The sequence below is a fragment of the Urocitellus parryii genome, chromosome 10 (genome assembly GCF_045843805.1).
Source record: "Urocitellus parryii isolate mUroPar1 chromosome 10, mUroPar1.hap1, whole genome shotgun sequence".
NCBI classification, from domain to species: Eukaryota; Metazoa; Chordata; class Mammalia; order Rodentia; family Sciuridae; genus Urocitellus; species Urocitellus parryii.
Genome location: NC_135540.1, coordinates 64,819,081 through 64,840,035, shown reverse-complemented (window position 1 = coordinate 64,840,035; position 20,955 = coordinate 64,819,081). Strand labels below are relative to the sequence as shown.

Sequence of the window (20,955 nt, the reverse complement as noted above, 5' to 3'; positions counted from 1 at the left end):
TCCAATTTATAAAATGGGTAGCCAGGCCTGGTGGCACACACCTGTAATCCCAGTGGCTCAGGAGGCTGAGGTAGGAGGATTGCAAGTTCAAAGCCAGCCTCAGCAACTTAGTGAGGCCCTGGCTCAAAATGTAAAAAGGGCTGAGCATGTGGCTCAGTGGTTCAGCACCCCTGGGTTCGATCCCCAGTACCTAATCAATTAATTAGGCAAAAGACTTGAGCAGGCACTTCATCAAAGAAGGCCCATGGATGGCCTGAAGACATATTCTTTATCCTCCATTGAAATCAATAGAAATAACTCTACCCTAGGTCAAAAAAAAAAAAAAAAAAACAAAGCTATTACTAAAAATTTACCAGGACATTCATGTGTGTGACAAAGCCCAAGGCACATGGAGGAGAGGCTTCTAATCACAGTTTCAGGCAACAATTTCCTTCAATTGAAGGATGCAGGAAAAGAGACCTTCAGGCCCTCCCAGTCCCTGTCCTTGGTTACCTCCGTCCACTCAGGCTTCCAGCCAAGGTTCCACACACCTGGAAGCAGATGCGAGAATCTCCACCACTCCCTGTCCAAGCAGGGTATGCAGAAACCCTGAGCAAATAGTTGCTTGAAGCTGCTAAGGATGACTATTGCCCTGCAGTAGTAACCAGAACAAGGAACACTCTTGTGTGCCCTCTCAAAAGCACACTGACTGCAGATCAGAGTCAACACCTTACCAAACGCTTGCCACCAAATAGAAAGCCACTGTCTGCCAGGTATCCGCTTGTTTCCTCCTACCAATTAAGTTATGTGCATATGAAGAGACATCATGTTGTTCCCCAGCCTGCCAAAGTCAGTTCTGTTCATTGTTATAAATACACAACCAAATTAAAAATATATAAACCAGCCAGGCACGGTGGTGCATGCCTGTAATCCCAGCTGCCCAGGAGGCCGAAGCAGGAGGATCGAGAGTTCAAAGCCAGCATCAGCAATGGGGAGGCAATAAGCAACTCAGTGAGACCTTGTCTCTAAATAAAATACAAACAAAAAAATGGGGGGATTGTTAGGAATGTGGCTCAGTTGTTGAGTGCCCCTGAGTTCAACCCTTAGTACACCCTCCCAAATTATATATATATATATATATATATATATATATATATATATATATATAGAGAGAGAGAGAGAGAGAGAGAGAGAGAGACCCAATTACCTCCCACAGGTCTCACCTCCAAATACCAGAACTCTGGAGGTCAAGGTCCCCACACATGACTTCCAGGAGACACACTACAACCATCCCAAAGAGAAAAAAATAAAAGTCACTGTGACAGAAGGAAGTAGGATAAGATAACTGTAAAATACCATTGAGGGGATTTTTGAAAATCCAAAAGGCTTCTGCATGCCAATGGCTTTTAAGTGTCCTTAAGTTCTCTGACCACTTTAAAGACATCCAAGTTGATATTGCTACCATGGGTGATTTATGTAAGAAAGACAAGCTGCCATTCCAATCAGCAGGCTCCTACTTGGAGGAAAGGGCTTGGCCCCACATCAAAAGATTGGCAAAATCATATAGTTTTGTATGTTTTAAGTTAAAATAAAATGTTTAATACACCCACCCTTTGACCCAGCAAATCCATTCCCGAGTATAAACCCAGGAGAAATGAAAACATATGTCCACAAAAATACTCAGGCAGAAATGTCCATAGCAGCACTATTCATGTCCCCCACGCTGAAAAACCAAATGTCCATCAACAGGAAAAGGGGTGAACAAATTGGAACATATTCCTACATGAAATAATACCCAATGCAATGACGCAGAGACAGAGCCGACCTGAGGCTTGGTAAAAGAAGCCAGACCAGAGAGATCCCAGACTGTATGATTTCACTTACAGAAAACTTCAGTACAGACACCATTAATCCCTGGGGGGATGATTCCAGAAGCTTCCGGGGGTCATGGAAATGTTTGGTATCTTGACAGGACTGTGGATCCCACTCCCTCTGCATTTAAATATGTATAGATTTTACCTAAAGAAAATAGGACTTAGAAGGTCCAGTGGAGGGTGGGGAGAAGGATGCAGCTGCAGATAAAATGAGAATGGACGAAGGCTGGGCACTGATTAAACCCGGGTGATGAGACACTGGGGTGTCTTGTGTCTGGTAAGTTTGCCTGTATTTGGAATTTCCCACAATGACGTTTAAGGGACAATGTCTAAGGAATTTGTCCCCTACCTCCTGTGACTCCCGGCCTTACCCAATCTTCTGATGAACTGACCACTCTCTGCTGCCGCGAGGGTCTCTGCTGCACACGTTCCCAAGTGCTGTCTCCAGAGGGTCTGAACTGTGCCCTGGAGTGGGGTCAGCAGAGCTGAGCTCTGAAAGCCACAGCCAGCACTAGGGAACATCTGCTCTGGGACACCTGTTCTAACAGTTCCCAAATACCTACAAGGTTTCCTAATAGATTCTTGTCTTGGTTCTGATTAAGTCATCCTGTGACAGGCAGGTGCTCCGGCAGAAAAGCATGCAAACTTGAGAGTCGGGGTCAAGTCTTGGGTATGGCATCGTCAACCTCTCTACAGCAATTCAGTGTCCTCAAGCTTCTGCAGATTCAAAGATTGTGCAGATTACTGTTGTCTCTGATATCTGTCCCCGCTTTATTCAATAATAGAAGTGTCGGGATGTGTGAATGGTGTCACAGGAGGTCAGCCTTCATGGCCGCTGGGTTTGGCCAAAGGACCAAGTTCAACTTGGGAGAGGTTAAAGCATGCATCGCATGACCGCTCCTAGGAACCTTCCCCAAGTCCACACTGGCACCTACTGCTTGCTTCTCTCTCATCCTCCTTCTTTCCCATCTTGCTGCCTGGATGTGGACATGATGGCTGGAGATGCAGGCGCCATTTTGGACATAATAGAAATGGAGCAGAGGTTTACCTGGCATTTCAAAACTTCATGAAAGAGATGGCATGGCGACCCCAGACTGCTAACTTAGAGATTTTTATGTGCCTTCCTTGTTGAAGCTATTGTTGGAGTCTCTATTGCACAATTACCTAATGAACTTAAACCTGATACACTAGTTGTGAACTTGAGCCTAATGCACTACCTGCTCCACTGTGTGCAGTGAAGACTGAATATATGTATCTATATATAACACATTAGCCGTTATAAATAGTAGGAACTGATTGCTATCGTGACATCTGGTTCGTTAATGCCTCGTTGGCTTTCAGTATCCTGCTACGGGTCCAGCAATACGTCACACTTGGTGGGCTTTGACAAATACTCCTGGGAGTGGATGGGACCCATCACACTAGATTTTAGTGACAGGCGACATCTGGACCAAAGGTGAATAATTTAAAAGGATAATGGTTAATCCCTTGATCAGGCAAGATTTAACATAAGCCTAAAACCAAGAAGGGATGGAGGAGAACAAGAATATATGGATAGGCGCCTGGTTCATTTCAGATTGAAGTTTCTCACCAGTGGATATTTGGGGACAGTTGATTCTGGACCAGGTGAAGGAAGAGGCTCTCCTGTACTTTGCAGAACATTTTCAAAAGCATCCCTGGCATCTACCAAGGGCATTCTCCTTCCTCAAGGTGTGGCAACCAAAAATGTGTCCAGACCTTGCAAAATGCCTCCTGGGGCACCATCTGACCCCCACCCCGGCCACCATTCTGGAAGCACCGCTGAAGACGCGGTTGCACTTACAGAGCTCTTCCAGAAACCGTGTGGCAGAAAGTGTAAGGAACTTTAACAACCGGGGGACGTTTCACCCAGGAATCCATAGCAATGGAAAGAGGCGCACATGTTAGCCAAAGACAAGCTCGCTTCCAAAATGGACCAAGGATCTGGGTGCACATTTCCCTAAAGGAGATACACAAACAACCACCCAGGGCAGGAGAGGTGCTCACCATCATCAGCCATGGGAGATCCAGGTCTAGACACAGCGAGACCCCATTTCACGCCCACTAGGACAGCTACAGTCAGACAGAGAGATAACCAGCTCCGGTTAGGATGTGGGGAACTGGAGCCCCCTCCCTGCTGGTGGGAAACGGTCCCCAGTGCCTCAAAAACTTCAACAGAGAACCACACAACCCCGTGATCCCAGGTACACACCCAAGAGAAACAAAAACACACTTCTGTGCACAAACTTGTACAAAAATGTCCACATCCATCTGACCCATGGGATCCGAAAAGTGGAACCAGCCTAAATGTCCATCAACTGATGAATTAATAAAGAAAACAAGGACGTCATACAATGGAATATGAAAATAATAACACAATGGAATTGGGTACTACCGCACGTGACAGCATGGATGAATCCGGAAACCAACACACATTCCAAAGAACTGGAGGAAAAAAAATGAAGGATTTCTTCCCCCAGGTCTGTCTGTTCTAAGTCTTCTGCAGGATGAGGCAGGAGTGGCCAACAGTGCCTCCCCGCACCATTAGGGGGCATCAGCGAGTCGCCTGCTGCCCCACCCCCACCCCCTGGCACAGTGGATCAAGGACAGTAAGGCCGAGCCTTCTGGGCTTCAGGAGCAGACCAGCCTGATGAAGACCGTGCTGGCCCCAGGATGGCCGCCTTCAGCTGTCTCTGGCAAGCTCTGGCTTCAGGAGGCCTTGAAGGGGCCACTCTGGTTCCCATCCACGGAGCAGGAAAAGCGGGATCCCCCAGGAACTGCCCAGCCTCAGCGGCCAGGGACCCCTCCTCACCTCGTTTTCTGGCTCCCAGCATGGTCTGAGGGACTCCCCAGCCTCTGGCCTCCAGGGAGGCAGCCCGGATGGAAGGCCAGAAGGACGTCTCTCCCAGCGGCAGCTTCCCAGGCCACTCCCTGGGAGACCTCGGCCTCCATGGTGAGAAACAAGAGCCCAGCCCTCTGCTAAGGAAGTGAAGGCCAGCCACGCCTGCCAGCCTCCTCTGCCAGCCTCCTCTGCCTGAGTGGTTCTCAGTCTGTGGTGCGTTTGGAAGGTGGTGGGTGGTGAGATGCAGAAGGTGGGCCTGGCTGCAGAAGCCTGTTCCTCCCCACGTCTCCGTGACACGTGAAGACGAAGGAGCTGGAGCTAGGGGTGCACCCACCTTCCCTGACTGTGACAAAACACCTGAGATGTCAACTGAGGAGGATGGAAGGTTCATTTTGGCTCACAGATTTAGAGGCTTCAGTCACAGCCCCCAGACCCCATTGCGTTGGGCCTGTGAGGGGTCAGAGCATCATGGTGAGAGCAGGCAGTGACAGAGGAAGACAGCAGAGGGAGAGGGGAAGGAACAGCGACCTGGGGCCCTTCTAGGGCACACCTCCAGTGACCCAACTTCCTCCTCCAGGCCCACCTCCTGAGGCTCCACCCCCCCCAGGTGCCCCAGGCTGGAGAACAAGCCCCCAACGCACAGCACCTGGGGACACTGACCCACCCACGGCAGGGGCAGAGTGTTCATAGTGTCTGCCACTGATGATGGAGAAACACCTTCAGCAGGGACAGGTGCCACAGCGGTGTGTTTGCCTAGGAGAGTGGGGACGGAGAGGAGAAGACCCCATCCAAATCCCACCTCTGCCCCCCACCCCCCCCCCCGCGAAGGCAAATCTGCACACGTCACTCAACCTTTGTGGGTCTCCATTTCCTCATCTGTAAACCAGAAGCAGCAGTAACGGCACCTATTTCTCAGGTTGCTGGGGGCTTCATGTAGTCCCTGACTGGGATCAGCGCTCAACACGTGTCGGCCTTCACCTCACAGGAGGGTGATGGGGATAAAGATCTTAAACACAGAGCATTCTTGCCCCCAGTTTCGTACATGTCTGGGGGCTTTGCTGTGGTGTTAGTCAGCTTTTCGTTGCTGTGACCAAACGTGTGAGAAAAATCAATTTAAAAGGAGGAAAGATTGATCTTGGCTGGCCATGTCACAGGGTGCAGTCACTTTGGTGAGACAGAACATCGTGGTGGAGAGCATTTGGTAAAGCACAGTCCCCTCCTGGTGGCCGGGAAGCAGAGAGAGAAAGGGAAGAGGTTGGAGGGGTCCCAACCTCTCCTTCTACTGCGTATGGGACCGACTTCCTTCTACAAGGACCCACACCCTAAAGGTTCTGCCACCTCCCAACGGAGCCACCGACCGGAGACCAAACCGAGGACTTTCAGGGGACATTTAAGATCCAAATTAAAGGACCTACAAAGGAATTCTCTCTTTAAAGGCTCTTAAGAAGCTCTTAAGAATCTCCCAGGCTTAGCTCTTGGGGCTGGCCCCAGGTTGCATAACTGAAGCACCCTAACTCCTGCACACGGAGGCTCTTCCCAAACTACAGATTCACCAGGGCTTGAGATGAAGTTCCAGAAAATCAAGGCCTATATTTTATAAGTTACTTGGAAGACCAAGTCATTCATCAAAATTCATATGCGAGGACAAACACTTAGGCAAAAATTAACTAGCGTGACACATTTCATTTTCCAAAGGTGGCCCGGGCCCAGCTTCCTCCACCAGGCCCCCCCATTACATATGTGATACCCCTTCCATAGAGAAGGAAGTTTGGGGTCCCCTCCTGCTGAATCTGGGAGGGCTCATCATGACATGACCCCTCATGCTGGCTCCCTTCTGGTTCTGTCTGGGACGCACGTGCTTAGGACCCAGCCACCTGGGCCACATAGAGCTGCTGCATCTGGCAGCCCAGCTGGGGTCCCCACTAACCACCCCTCAGTCACAGAATGTGTCAAGGCACAATCCTTCGGGTGATTCCAGCCCTGGTGTCCCCAGCACCCCTACAGCCATTACCCCATTTCTATGGTCGGTGACTCTTGCATTGATTACTTTGAAACTATTTTTAGGAACATATTCTGTTTTTGTTTTTACACACGAAATCTTCCATAGAAACCCGAGTATTAATATAAAAGATAAAGCCGGTGCCCCATGGGTTGAAATGGGGGCTGGGGGACAGAAAGTGGCCCGATACAGCCGTTGCCCTGTGCTTTCCCTGATCCCATTTCCTGGGTCTCCAAGGAACCCAGTTTCAGAAATTGTGAATCCTCCAAGACAACAGAAGTCCTGAATAAGTGGAGTGACCTCAGATATTCTTTTGACTTCTGATTTTTGTACCTAGCTGTCAAAGTCATTTACTCGGTATAATCGTTTTCAATATTCCAAGAATCAGAGGTTTCTTCTCACTGTGTTTATTTAAGAAGCCCCCTGAGACCCTTCTCCAGTGACATCCACACACCCCCTCCCCTCCTTACACATAAAACCCCAGAAACCCCTTCACAACACGTGTTTTTAGGCCACGGTTTTCCCAAAGGCCTCCAGCCTTGAGTTCTAGGACCCCACACAAGCGTGTCCTCTGAGTCCCTGCTCCTCCGGCTCCGGTGGGGCAGGCAGCCAGCTCCTCTGGTCCCTGCAGGCCAGCCAAGGGCCCCTGGGTCCTGGGCATCTGGGACTACCTGGTGCTGACGTTCTGCCTCAGGTAATCCATGTAGCGGGTCAGCAGGAACCTTTGGAAGGTGCGGCTGTAGAAGGCCCAGGCAGGGATCAGGCTGAGAAAGCTGGCCTTTAACAGACAGAAAACCGTGAGCATCTGGAAAAGAGGGAGCCCAGAAATTAAAAATCAAACCCTTCCACTTAGAGTCACGGTCTTCAAGAAATGTTTTTTCTAACTATTGAAGTTCTGAAATTTTAGGGTCTTGCTACAAGACCTCGATTCTATTAAAAGGAGATTCCCAGGATCAGAAATGCTGCCCGTCAGCTGATACTAAGCAAGTAGCCAAGGGGCTTTGCTCTTACCAGGAGAGGAAGCCCTACGTGAAGGCCTGAACCCGGGAGCCACGTCTGCCCCAAGGATGCTCTCGCTAGTCCAGCACCCCTGGGCCCACCCACTCCCCACACAGCAGGACTTCAGCCAGAAAACCTGACCTGCTTCAGGCAGCCCAGCTCCTGGGACCTGTGTGCCTCCCAGAGCAACCGTCTGAAGACGGCTTCTGAGAAGCCAAGCTGAACTCTTCCACCGGCCACGTCACTGAACCAACCCAACGCCTTCCTCTAGAACTTTCTCCCAATTAGAGCTTTTTGGTCTCACAGTGAAATCAAGCCCTCCCATTAGCTTTTGTCTTGAACTAAATGTTTTGGATTAGTGAGCTCAGCCATGAAAAAAATGAATGTATTAATTAAAATTCCAGGCCCCTTGAAAATGTTCCAAAACAATCCCTCCTCGTCTCCTTCTTTTGTCTATCCCCTCCTGAGCTGGAGGGGACATGTAGAAGGAACTAGAAAGTCTGCCCCATCGGGCACAAGTGGACCTACATCCAGCACTACTGCTGCCCGCTGGGAGGCCTGGGGCCAGTGGACTCAGCTCTGAGCTTCAGTTTTCTTGAATTGTAAAAGGGAATCCATAAAGCATGATCTCCCAAGATGATGAGGGCCAGGTAGCACCCGGAGCCGCCACCTTGATGTAACTGGCCTGGTGCCTGCCTTAACCTCCCCCTGGGTACACGGGATGCCATCTTTGCCTTGCCTCTTGGTAAAAGAAAGGTTGCTGTTTGCTGTTGATTCAGTGCAATTACCCATCTCTTTAGATTCGATAATCTTCCTAAATCCTAACAAGGACCAACTGATCTTAACGATTAACATATTTTCATTTCTCTTCTGCTTCTCCGGGCACAAAACTTTCTCTTTCCTAGCCTATGCTAGGCATCCGTCTGCCAAAGAGATTAGAATTTGTTCCCTAAGAAATCCAAAGAGAATGGCCAGGAAAACATTCCACTTTTGACATGTAGGACCGGCCCACGCAGCAAGACGTGTAGCAACAGCATCACACGCGTGATGGTCCCCAGGACACATTTTCCAGATGTGATGGAGCCCCGTTAGGATGTCCTGGAGGACTAAGACCACAGAGTTCATAAGGTGGAGGGGATGTCACACCTTCTGGAGATGGCTAACCCTGGAGGCCGGCAGGCAGTGGCACAAGGAACACGTGCAGGAGGTCTACACCTTTCCTGCCTTGGAGATGGTGGGTGTGGGAGGCGATTAAGAAGAAGTGGTAAGAATGTGCCCTCCCCTATGTTTGGCCTCTGGACTTATCCTGGGGGCTAGAGAAATTGGGGTAAAAACAGAGAAGTGTAATAAATAACTAAGTTTGACACTGAGGACCAAGGAGAAGTTACTGCCTTCCCCAGTCTGCTGAGGAACAACCCCAAAAAAATTATGTCAGCAGGGTGAGGTGAGTGCTGGGGTGGTTGTTAGTGACCTCTTAACTGCTTGCTTTTTCCCACATTGGTGCCAATGCAGAATGCAAGCTGGAGGGCCTCTGTGAGCCAACGCCGCAGATGGACAGCAGAAGTGACAGAGATTCAGGGGTCTACGGCCCTCGGTAGCTGGGTGGCCCTGGTCAAGCCTTGAACACCCACTTTAAGACCAGCCTGAATCCCAGGACTCCTCTCTGCAAAGTCATTTTAGTAAGAAAGGCAGCCAGAAGGGAGGCTCCCAAGTACACACAACATTTTTCTCTGTGTGATCGCTTCCTGAACAGCTGGTTTCTGTGATCAGATGAAACTGAGTCCAAACTCATTGGCATCTGACTAGTTTTCCTGCAGCCAAATGGAGACCTGGAGGAAGACCAGACTAACGACAGGAAAAATAAAGATTTTTTTTTTTTTTTTTGACATCAGGAAGCAGGACTTTATTCTGCAAGATGGAGGAAACATGCTTTGCCCACCTGGCCCCCACATAAATCATTTCCACTCAGGAACTGGCCGGCAATGCCCCTTGTGGACCCCTTGCAGGGTTCAAAAGACAAACCAGAGCCTGAAAATTCTTTCTTCCCTTAAACATTCTTTCCAAATGTCCCTTGTGTAGCATGGGTTAAATTGGTGATTCTGCACAGTGCCAGGGTTCCGCGGGAAAACGCAAGCAATGCGTTAAGAAAGTTCAGTATCTCCTGCCAAAGTCTCTGTGTGTCCCAGGAGGTACGTGATGGGGAACACGGTGCGTGGGGCCATGAAGCCCCTGGCATCCATGAAAAGCTGATAGCGATAGAGGGGACGGGGATGAGAAGAAGGTGGAGGAAAGAGGCGGAGACACAGGACACTAATAACCATGCCGAGACAGAAGAGCCATGAGCAGAGGAGAAAATGGACAGATGATGGGTAGTGGACAGGGTCCATCCAAAATTGGATGAGGCTGGAAACAAAGCTACATTGGCTCTGTGTGTGTGTGAGAGTGTGTGTGTGTGTGTGTGTGTGTATATGAGTTATGTGAGTGTGTGTGTGTGTGTATGTGCACGTGTGTTTCAGTATTAGTGGCAATGCTCCCTTGTTTTTTTATGTTGGTCTTGCAGCCCAGAAATGGAAAGCGCCCCAATGCCACATGCCATGAACCTCATTTTCATATCGTACGGGGTTCGAGGTAGGCTGGACTGAGGCGTGCATGCTCACAGGGGCTGACGGTGTGCACCTCTCCTCCGTTCACGTGCTTGATAGTCATGGTGGGATATTTATACCACGGAAATCAGCAAATGATGCAAGTCACAATGGCCCTCCTCTCTTTCCCCTGGAGGGCGGATAGTTCCGTGTGGACTAGAACAGAGAGCCGAGAAAGAGAGCAGCCCCCGTGTGGAAGCTCCGGGAGTCCTGGTCCTTTTTACCCAAGAGCTCCTGGGAGACTCTTCCATCCCAAGGGGAAAAGCAAGGCGTCCAAGGAGCTTTGGGCTCCCCGAGGACTGAGCAGCCAGGCCTGTCCCCTCCTTGCCACAGACTCCCGTTCACTGGCTGTGACCATGTGGCAGCACAGCCACTGGCCTCATGTGGGTGCCATGAGAGAGAAGGGCTGAGTGTCCCAACAATAAGGAAGACCAGCCACACCCAGCACCTCCCTCCTGTCTGGTTTCAAGGAGAGAAGAAGTAATGGGTTACCAAGACTTCATGGGCCAGGCAGCCACAGGTCTCATCTCCCATCGTGACATAATTCAGTGATTCTCTAACAAACTCATCGGCCCTCTTGGTGACCATGTTGGTATTCAGATACTTGGTCATTGGGCTGGAAACCGCGTACGGGGTCAGCACCTACAGGGTGAGATAAAGACAGAAGCATGCATGACCGAGAAGGCTCCGTCCACACCCCCTTTACCACCCACCATTTCCCAACTTTTCTCTTCCCATAAACAGTTTAGGATCCTTAAATATAAAAGGTGTAGAACCAGCACAAAGCTGAGAACCAGAAAGGTTGACTTCCCATGAGCTGTCATCACACAATGCTACGTGGCTCAAATTCCTGCTGCAGCACACAGGGTGACTGAGAAGGGACAGGAGCTCTGTGGGAACAGGGATGCTGGACACAGCAAGTGAAAACACAGGAAACGCTAAAGTCCAGGCTGACAACCAATAAACTTCAGCGTAATCATGTACACGTGGCATGGGACACACTTACTGCAAAATATCATTCGTACTCATCTGAAATTCAAATTGAACTGGATGTTGGATATTTAATCAGAAATATTAGATATTCATCTCAGAAGATCATCTCTAATCCATGTAACCAAAGTCGAAGAACTTAAAGCATGTTGGATTCCCACTCTCACACCCCACTTTGGCACCATGATCTGCACGAACGTCATAATCTTTCCTCTCGAAGTAAGAAGAGTAAAGTGTGCGCACTGGAGTCCACAGCCGTTGCTCCTGGCATGAGGACCCAATCTGGGGTTTTGTGACTTCCCCCCAGAATCAGAGACCCTGGCATCATTAGAAGGAAAAAGATCCAGGCTACTTTTCCTAGTTTTATTTTCCTTCTCATCCCATCTGAAATTACCTTGTTTTATAACTGAACGTGATTATGTGTCCACCCATCCAATTGAATTGGTTCTTATGGAAATCAATGCTGTGATTAATTTGACACTTTTCATCCAGGGACCTCAAAATGTTCCTCTTTGGGAAATATCAGGAGCACTATCAAACCCAGACTTCAGATAGGGAAAAAGTAGTAAGTGTTTTCATTCCTACAGTGAGTTTGGTACGGAAAGGCATACAAAAGAGGAGCTCAGTAAATACGGTTAAACTTGCACATTTACTTAGTCATTAGATCTTTGTGATTAATCCAGAGAAATCAGGTGCTATTATAAACCTGTTGATGGATGGGAAACTGAGGCTCTCAGATTTTAAATGAGCTAAGACTTGCTTAGGGGGTAGGAGCAGAACAGGGGTCGAATCTAAACCCATGCCTATGGTACACAGGTCCACACTGAGTTGACACACATTTATTGAGCACCAACCCTAGAGAAGCCTGTGGGTTTTTAAAGATCACAGCTCTTTTGCCTTCTCATACTTGCTAGGAGGACAGCTCTGGGGTTTGTATCAGGGAAGACGCACCTTTCTCCCACTCCATCTCCTCCCACTCCCTTGCCTTGTTGAACCCAGCTGGGGCAGCTGCAGTACCTCTGGTCCACAAGAATCAAGATCAAGTTGATGCTCAGTGTCATGTGGCTAAGGAGCAGCAGGTGGCTAGGGCAATCGTTCATGTTTAGAAATGACCAAGGCTGGGCACAGTGGCACGTGCCTGGAATCCCAGCAGCTCAGGAGGCTGAGGCAAGGGGATTGATTTCAAGTTCAAAGTCAGCCTCAGCAACTTAGCAAGGCCCCAAGCAACTCAGTGAGACCCTGTCTCTAAATAAAATACAAAAAAGGGCTGGGGATGTGGCTCCGTGGTTAAAGACCTCTGGGTTCAATCCCCAGTGCCAAACAAAAGACATCACCAAGGATTTCTCTTCTTTCTCCTCCCAGACACATGCTGGAATTGAACCTCCTGGAGTAAGATCATGTTATGGGATCTGGCCAGTAAGGTATGAGCAGAAACGCCATGTGTCACTTCCGGGCCACAGCACTTAATTGCCAAAGCAAGATCTTGTAGAATCCAGGCTACATCAACTCTGCTGGATCAAATGACAGCATTCAAGATGGCAGCTGCCCATCATTAATACAATGAGCTGTGCCTTCTGCCGGCTCCCAGTAAGTGGGGAGCATGAATGCAGAATGAAGATTTCAGGGGTTGTTCTTGACTGCGGCAAACTTAGCCAGAGTGGAGAAGCTCTGTTGCAAAAGGAAGTGCCAACCCTACTGGGAGTCAGAGTGGACAGCCCCCTGTGGGGGAGAAAGACCCACCCCCATGGTGAGACGGGCTCACAGGGCAGAGAAGGGGACTGTGGTACAGGGACACAGCAGTCACAGTCACGCACTATGGCCAGGAAAATGTTGTGTTTGGCCAAATTCCTACCATTGACACATCAGCTGGGTCATGAGCTTTATTCCATTCCTGGTTCTCTGGGTGCCTGACACGCTCCCAGCTGGGGAACTTCATCTAAAACCACTGGGTGCAGCCATGATGATGTCACCCAACCTCTTCCTGGACAACAATGACAAAACGATACAAAGTAAACACCTCTGTGTGTTTAGGTTCTAGAAACCCCTGAACTCTGAACCAAGCTCCTGTAGGTCATCAACACCTCAGAATGTCACTCGTTCGGTCTGCAGAGGGCAGCGGCCACCCAGCCCTGTTGAGGTGGAGGCAGGGGATCTCCAGGATGGCCCTTCTCTCCCTGCCCGAGACCAGAATGAAGGGTCTCTGGGGTCCATCACAGATCAGCAGCCCTTGGGGGAAGACCCTCCCCTGCCCTCTAGTGGACCAAGTACCCAGCTTTCCCTTGTTCCATCTCCACAGTTCCTCTCATGTGAGCCCACCTTGTGAATCTGAGTCAGAGAAGAAACGATGGTCAGACTAGAGCCCCATCTCTGTTCTGACACAGCATGAAGTGGCAAGGGGGACCACAGCATTTTTGAGCAACCATATCCCTGCCTCATTTCCTTCCCCAGCACCCAGGGCACAAGTGAGGGCAGCAGAAACCACAGCAGTAAGTGGGATCACAGTGGCTGCAGCTGCTCCAGCAACATCACAGGAACCCCCATAGCATCTACCCAGTCCACCTCCCAACTGGCTGCCTATGCACAGCCAGTCATGCAGGAGTGGTGGCCCCTGCCCTACAGAGGGCCAGAACTTCCTCTCCCAAGGAAGACAGCTCTCTACTTCACCTGGATGATGATTCCTTTTGCTCTGTATTCCGCTTGCAGTGCCTTGGAAAATGTGCACACAAATGCCTGTAGTAAGAAAAGGAATCACGTAAGGTTCCAGGGCTCGTCCTCTCTGTTTACAACCAACTTGCTCAGATTTCAAGGGGCCCCACAGAGACGCTATGCTGCAGAGACACAGCCTGCCTGGAGGAGATGTGGGTCCAAGGGCAGCAATTTTTGTTCCGTAGGATAAAGATTTCAGAGATTTATTGTACTGAAAGGTTAATAAAATAGGTACTTGTCACTCTGTTTTTCTATATGCTTAACAGAACACTGTTGAAATCTTGTTCCCAGGATGTGTTGTCCCCAACTGTGAACTGTTTGCTTATCTTGTTCCCAGGATGTGCTGTCCCCAACTGCCAAACTGCAGGATGCACTCCCTCACTCGGTTGCAGGCAAACTGCTCACTCGCCCTGACCCATCAATGAACTTCCCTCCCTGCCCTCTCCAAGAAAAGTATATAAGCTCTGCTCAAGCAGTTCTCAGGGCTCTATCTCTCTTTGCTATAGAGAGCTCGGGCCCCAGCATGCTGGTCTCCAAATAAACCCACCCTTCTGCTGTTGCATAAGAGAGTCTCTTGTGGTCTCTTACTCCGACGTTTCGCCGGACCCTTACATTTGGTGCATTGGCCGGGAATTGCGCATCGCCGGACAGGGAGACCTCAACAAGACTCCTTTAGGGGGGTAAGTAAGGCGCCTTATCTTCTTCTTCTTCTTCTCCTCCTCCTCCTTCTTCTCCTTCTTGTTTTTCCTTTGCGATCGCTCAGAGTCTGGTTTTGGGCTGGAGAGCGTGAGCTCTCAGGGCCTTCTGGTTTTGGGCTAGAGAGCGTGAGCTCTCAGGGCCTTCTGGTTTTGGGCTGGAGAACGTGAGCTCTCAGAGCCTTCTGGTTTTTCTGGTTTTCTGGTTTTGGGTTGGCAGAGTGTGGTTGTCAGCGGAGAGCGTGAGCTCCCCTGGCGGTGGTGGATAGACGTGTCCCTGAAGCCACAGACCACGTCTCCTCAAGGGACGCTTTGGGAGACTCTGGGGGGGACGGAAGTGCCCCCATCTGGGAGGGACAAGGTGCCCTCATCTGTATTCTGCTGCCAACCCGTCTGGTCTTGCCGGCATCTATTCTTTCTCTCAGGTTGAATTCACTGTCTGTTTTAATCTTTGCCTCTAAACTTGTGTTACACGTTTATTGTTTAGTGTGTGTCCGTGTTAGTGTCACGTTTGTATTGTCCCTGTCTTTGTTCAAGTAACTTTCATTATGGGACAGAGTCATTCACTGGACTGAAGTCCGCATAAGGGCTCAGAATCTTTCTTTTTCAGTAAAACACCGGACCTGGCAGACTCTCTGTGCCACAGAATGGCCCGCTTTTGGAGTTGGATGGCCTCCAGAAGGATCTTTCTACTACCCACTAATTTGAAAAGTCAGAAATATTGTCTTTGTCTTTCAGCCGGGGCCACATAGCCATCCAGATCAACAGCCGTATATCTTAACTTGGTAGGACCTTTGTGAATCTCCTCCTCCACCCTTTGTTCTCCCTGAGTCTCAAGATTTGACTCTGCTGGACTCTCCTCCCTTTCCTTATTCCCTGCCTTCGTTCCCCAACCCCCAACACCCTCTAAGTGATTCCCCTGATGCTGACTCAGATTCTCCACCATTGAAGGAGGTTAAACAAGCCCAGCACCCTCCAGATGACTTCCCTGAGGCACACATAGCCCCTCCTCCCCTGGAGGAAGCTGGCCCGGCTAAAGGAACTTGCCGGCAGCAAATGATTAAAAACCCTGAAGCCCCCATGATACTTCCCCTCCGTCCTCATGGGCCAATGATAGAGGATGACCATGGTGGAGAAATGCAAGTCTACCAGTATTGGCCTTTCTCCTCTTCAGATCTATATAACTAGAAAAATAACAATCCCCCTTTTTCCGAGGACCCCACCCGGCTCACAGGTCTGATCGAGTCATTGATGTTTTCACACCAGCCTACTTGGGATGACTGCCAACAACTCTTAGGCACTCTCTTCATGACAGAGGAGTGAGAGAGAGTCCTCCTGGAAGCAAGAAAAAATATCCTTGGACCAGATGGGCGACCGACACAACTTCCCAACATAATCGAAGCTGACTTCGATTATGACCCCAACACCTTTGAAGGTAGGGAGCATCTGTCCACTTATTGCCGGGCTCTAATAGTGGGTCTCCAAGCAGCTGCTAGATGGCCAACTAATTTGACCAAGGTAAGAGAGATTATTCAAGGGCCTAATGAATCACCCTCTATGTTTCTAGAGAGAATTATGGAGGCATATAGGAGATATACTCCTTTTGATCCTCAGGCAGAGGATCAAAAGGCATCTGTCACGATGGCCTTTAATGGGCAAGCTGCCCTGGATATTAAAAAAAGGTTATAACGCTTAGATGGATTACAAGATATGACTTTAAGAGATTTAGTCAGAGAAGCTGAGAAGGTATACTATAAGAGAGAAACTGAGGAAGAGAAGTGAGCAAAGGGAGGATGAAAGAAACAAAAGACAGACTGAGGCATTGAATAAGGTCCTGGTTACAACAACAAATAGGCCAGAAGTTAGGAGACAGGGAGACAGAAAGGGATACCTGGGCCCATGCCAAAAGCCACATCTGGCCTCAGATCAATGTGGCTACTGTAGAGAAAAAGGACACTGGGTCAAAGAGTGACCTAGAGAGAAACAGCCACACCAACCAGCCATTCTAACTTTGGAGGATGACTAGGAAAGTCAAGGCTCGGATCCCCTCCCCGAGCTCAGGGTAACTTTTGAAGTGGAGGGGACCCCAATAAACTTTGAAGTGGATACAGGGGCAATATACTCAGCCCTTAAGGCCCCATTGGGCCCTCTATCAACTAAAAGGTCTCTAATTCAAGGGGCTAACGGCAGTAAATATCAGGCTTGGACAACTAAGAGGACCATGGACCTGGGAAAAGGAAAAATCCATCACTCCTTCCTAGTGATCCCAGAATGCCCAGCCCCATTGATGGGCAAAGATCTGCTCACCAAATTCCGGGCCAGAATAACTTTTAACCCTGAAGGCTCCCAAATGAAATTTCTAAATCCTTCAGTAAAAACTCCTATAGTCATGGCTTTAACTATGTCAATAAAAAATGAACATCAACTCTTCACACCCCCCCAAGACTGATCAAACAGGCAAGCTATCCCAGAAATGGATAACAGATTACCCAGATGCCGGGGCAGAAACTGCTGGGTTAGGCCTCGCCGTAAAACAACCTCCAATAATTGTGGAGTTAAAAACCTCAGCCTCCCCAATTAATATTAAACAATATCCTCTGAGCAAAGAAGCTAAAGATGGGATAAGCTCCCATATTCAGAAATATCTGGCCTTAGGGGTCCTAAGGCCCTGTCAATCGGCCTGGAACACTCCCCTGTTACCAGTAAAAAGCCAGGAACTGGGGACTATCGCCCTATTCAAGACCTAAGAGAGATCAACAACAGAGTGCAGGACATTCACCCCACAGTACCTAATCCGTACAATCTGCTTAGCACCCTGAACCCTGAACGAAAATGGTATACTGTCCTGGACTTAAAAGATGCTTTCTTTTGCTTGCCTCTACATAAAGATAGTCAATTGCTGTTTGCTTTCAAATGGGTAAACCCAGAAACTGGAACGACTGATCAACTAACTTGGACCAGACTCCCACAGGGATTCAAAAACTCCCCCACTCTCTTTGATGAAGCCCTCCACAGAGATCTCAACAACTTCAGAACTACGCACCCCGAAGTCACCCTGCTTCAATATATGGATGACCTACTACTGGCAGCAGATACCAAAGAAAACTGTGAGTCTGGGACCCAAGCACTATTATCCGAGCTTGCTCAACTCAGGTATAGAGCTTCTGCCAAAAAGGCCCAAATTTGCCAGCAAGAAGTAATCTTTCTGGACTATTCCCTTAGGGGCAATAAATGATGGCTCACTAAGCCCAGAAAACAAACCGTTGTGCAGATACCACCCCCATCTAACAAGAGGGCAAATGAAGAAGCTAAATTGGCAGCCCTAAACAGAGTAACCATGTTAACACTTTCCATACGGAGGAAATATGAGTCAGAAAATTTAACTACATCAGAGCACCCCGAAAACTTAACATCTGAGGACACTGACACTGAACTCCTTGACAACACTGAACCCAACTTGCAATTTCAGAAAGCCCTACACTACGTTAAAAATGTACATCAACTCACTCACCTTGGTTCAAAGAAACTGCAGGCATTCCTAAAAGATCAAGAACAGAGTTTTCCACTAACCGGCTCACAGCAAAAGGAAAAAACTGAACGGGTAATAAAAGTCTGTCGGGTCTATCAATTGGTTAATGCTTACCCCTCCAAGCTTCCTATAGGAAGGCGTCTTCGAGGAACCAGACCAGGACAATTCTGGGAAGTGGACTTTACTGAAATTAAGCCAGCAAGGTATGGACTTAAATATCTCCTAATCTTTGTAGATACATTTTCAGGATGGATTGAAGCCTTCCCCGCAAAAAAGAAATGGCACAAATGGTGGTCAAAAAGATCCTAGAAGATATTTTTCCAAGATACAGCCTGTCTAAGGTAATAGGGTCTGATAATGGACCGGCGTTCGTGGCCCAGGTAAGTCAGGGGTTAACCAGGACCCTGGGGATTAATTGGAGGTTACATTGCACTTATAGACCCCAGAGCTCAGGACAGGTAGAAAAAATAAATAGAACCATTAAAGAGACCTTGACAAAATTAAGCTTGGAGACCGGCATAAAAGATTGGACTATGCTCCTGCCTTATGCACTGTTTCATGCAAGAAAAATGCCCTCTGTTTCTTTGTGTAACCTCACCCCCTATGAAATTCTCTATGGTGCCCCTCCTCCAATAAGGGACCTGACCCCAACTCTAAGACCTAACGATTCTTTTCACACCCCCTTGCTTGACAGACTTAAAACTTTTGAAAAAACTCAGTGATGCCTATGGAAACAGCTGGCCACTGCCTACCAACTTGGGAATGAAGGAACTCCACACCGATATCAAGTGGGAAACTTCATCTATGTAAGACAATATCAGGTGTCATCCCTAGAACCCCGCTGGAAAAGACCATACCAGGTGCTACTTATAACACCTAAAGAGGTAAAAGTAAATGGAATCACTTCCTGGATCCATGCCTCTCATCTCAAGCCTGCGCCCTGTCCAGATTCTGGTTGGAAGTTGAAAAAGACTGGTAACCCTCTCAAATTGCGTATTCGCCGTGTGGATAAGGCTATAGACTCTCCCCTTGACCACCAGTGGTCCTAACCCTCATCAGCCCATACAACAGTGATGGCTAATCTCAAATCATGTCAGCTGGCTATAGGTCTTTCCTATTGAGATAACCCTGATGAAAAAGATCCCACTAAAATTCCATTAAATCCCTTCCATACCAGATAATAGAAACAAACATTATGGATGTAGAGACACTCGAGCCAGATGTAGGTTGGTTAACCTAGATTACTATGTTTGCTCGGCGGACTATCAAAGCCACAAACAGTCACAGCTATGTTGGGGAAAAACCGACTTCTTCTGTAAGTCATAAGGATGTAAACATACAGGGGCTACCTGATGGAACCCAAACCTCCGCCGGTTCTCAGACCATTGCCCCTTGCTGAAGTAACAGGTACTGAGGTATCTCTCCACCCATTCACTCCTCTCTTCTCCTGTCAATGTCCACACTGGGTCCCACCAGGTCCTCCTACCAGCTAACCCAAAGCTCCAACCAGCTGAGGAGAGCCCTCAGACCCCTATCCGAGATGTAATGAAAATGGCCTTTAAAGTTGCTTTGTCATCACTGAAAACAGGTTACTAAAAATTTAAAGTCCCTCACAGGCTTTTTGGGATACTCACTCCAGTCTTCCCCTCTGCTCTACCTGTTCTAGTACTCGAGTTTTTGTTGCTAGGAAAATCCCAAACCCCTTTCCCATTATTCTTTTACATCTCTCCTTCCTCATTCTCAGATCCATGGAGCTGCTCTCAGCACCGCCTTCCCCGTCCTCCCCCTCTGTACCAGGCCCACAAAACTGACCTTCTTCAGAAGTCTTCACTATGGCTGACTTTAGGACTTTCAGCAAAAGAGTCCCTATAAAAGAGTTCAGTATTGATAAACTTCCTCTTTTCATATTGCCCTGTTCTACTTGGCCACTGACTGAAAAAATCAGCACTCCTAAGCTAGACACCCCCTTACTAGTTTTTCACAAAATATGTGAACAAGGCCTCTGGCCTTGAGCTGGGGCTTCACAGAGATGGCTACATTTCTAAGATAAAAAAGTTATCAATTGGGCTCCATGGTAACAGCTGGCAAGGAAAAAAAAAAAAGTTCTCCCCCTCCCAGGTGTCCTTGAAAAGTTAACTTGCCCAGAACAGAGAAAAAAAAAAAAAACAACAGAAACAAAAACTGCTTTTTGTAAACTTCTGCAGACTGGAAACTTCTGAGCCCCTTCCCTTACATGTTGAGTACAAAATTCTAAAACTACCTAAACTTGGGTTTCAAGAGATTAATTGATTACAACAGAAGCAATGCCCTCTGAATCTGGTTGCAACCAAATAAGACTGTTTCCCTGTCTTCAGTGCTATCTTAGGTGCCTTGCCTTGCCCGTCCCTGCAACAGTATAATTCTATATACTTAAACATTATTTATGTTTTCATAAAATGGTCAACAGATGTGATTAATTATGTAATGGTGCAGATGTTTCCCAGAGTGCTCTATCATGACGCAGGTTCATTTAAAGATCAAATAAGGGGACATACAACCTGGTTCCGCTGGGAACCTGTAGCCCTCACTCTAGCCATCTTATTAGGAATGGGAATTGCTGTAGGGGTGGGCACAAGGACTACTGCCCTGGTCCGTGGGAGGCAACAAATGACCCAATTAGAAACAGCAATGGACTTAAAAATA

At 48.4% G+C, this 20,955-nt stretch overlaps 1 protein-coding gene across 1 annotated transcript in view; it reads right to left on the bottom strand.

The window, feature by feature from the left end:
- Positions 1–7,379: 7,379 nt before the first annotated feature.
- The window catches only part of LOC144257142 (17-beta-hydroxysteroid dehydrogenase type 3-like), a 36,282-nt gene continuing 22,706 nt past the window's right edge, over positions 7,380–20,955 (bottom strand). Inside the window, exons 9-11 of the mRNA XM_077803115.1 lie at positions 14,008–14,073; positions 10,846–10,995; positions 7,380–7,490 (exon numbers count right to left, since the gene is read on the bottom strand). Of these exons, the coding sequence (XP_077659241.1) occupies positions 7,380–7,490; positions 10,846–10,995; positions 14,008–14,073 (327 nt within the window). The remainder of the gene's footprint in view (positions 7,491–10,845; positions 10,996–14,007; positions 14,074–20,955) is intronic.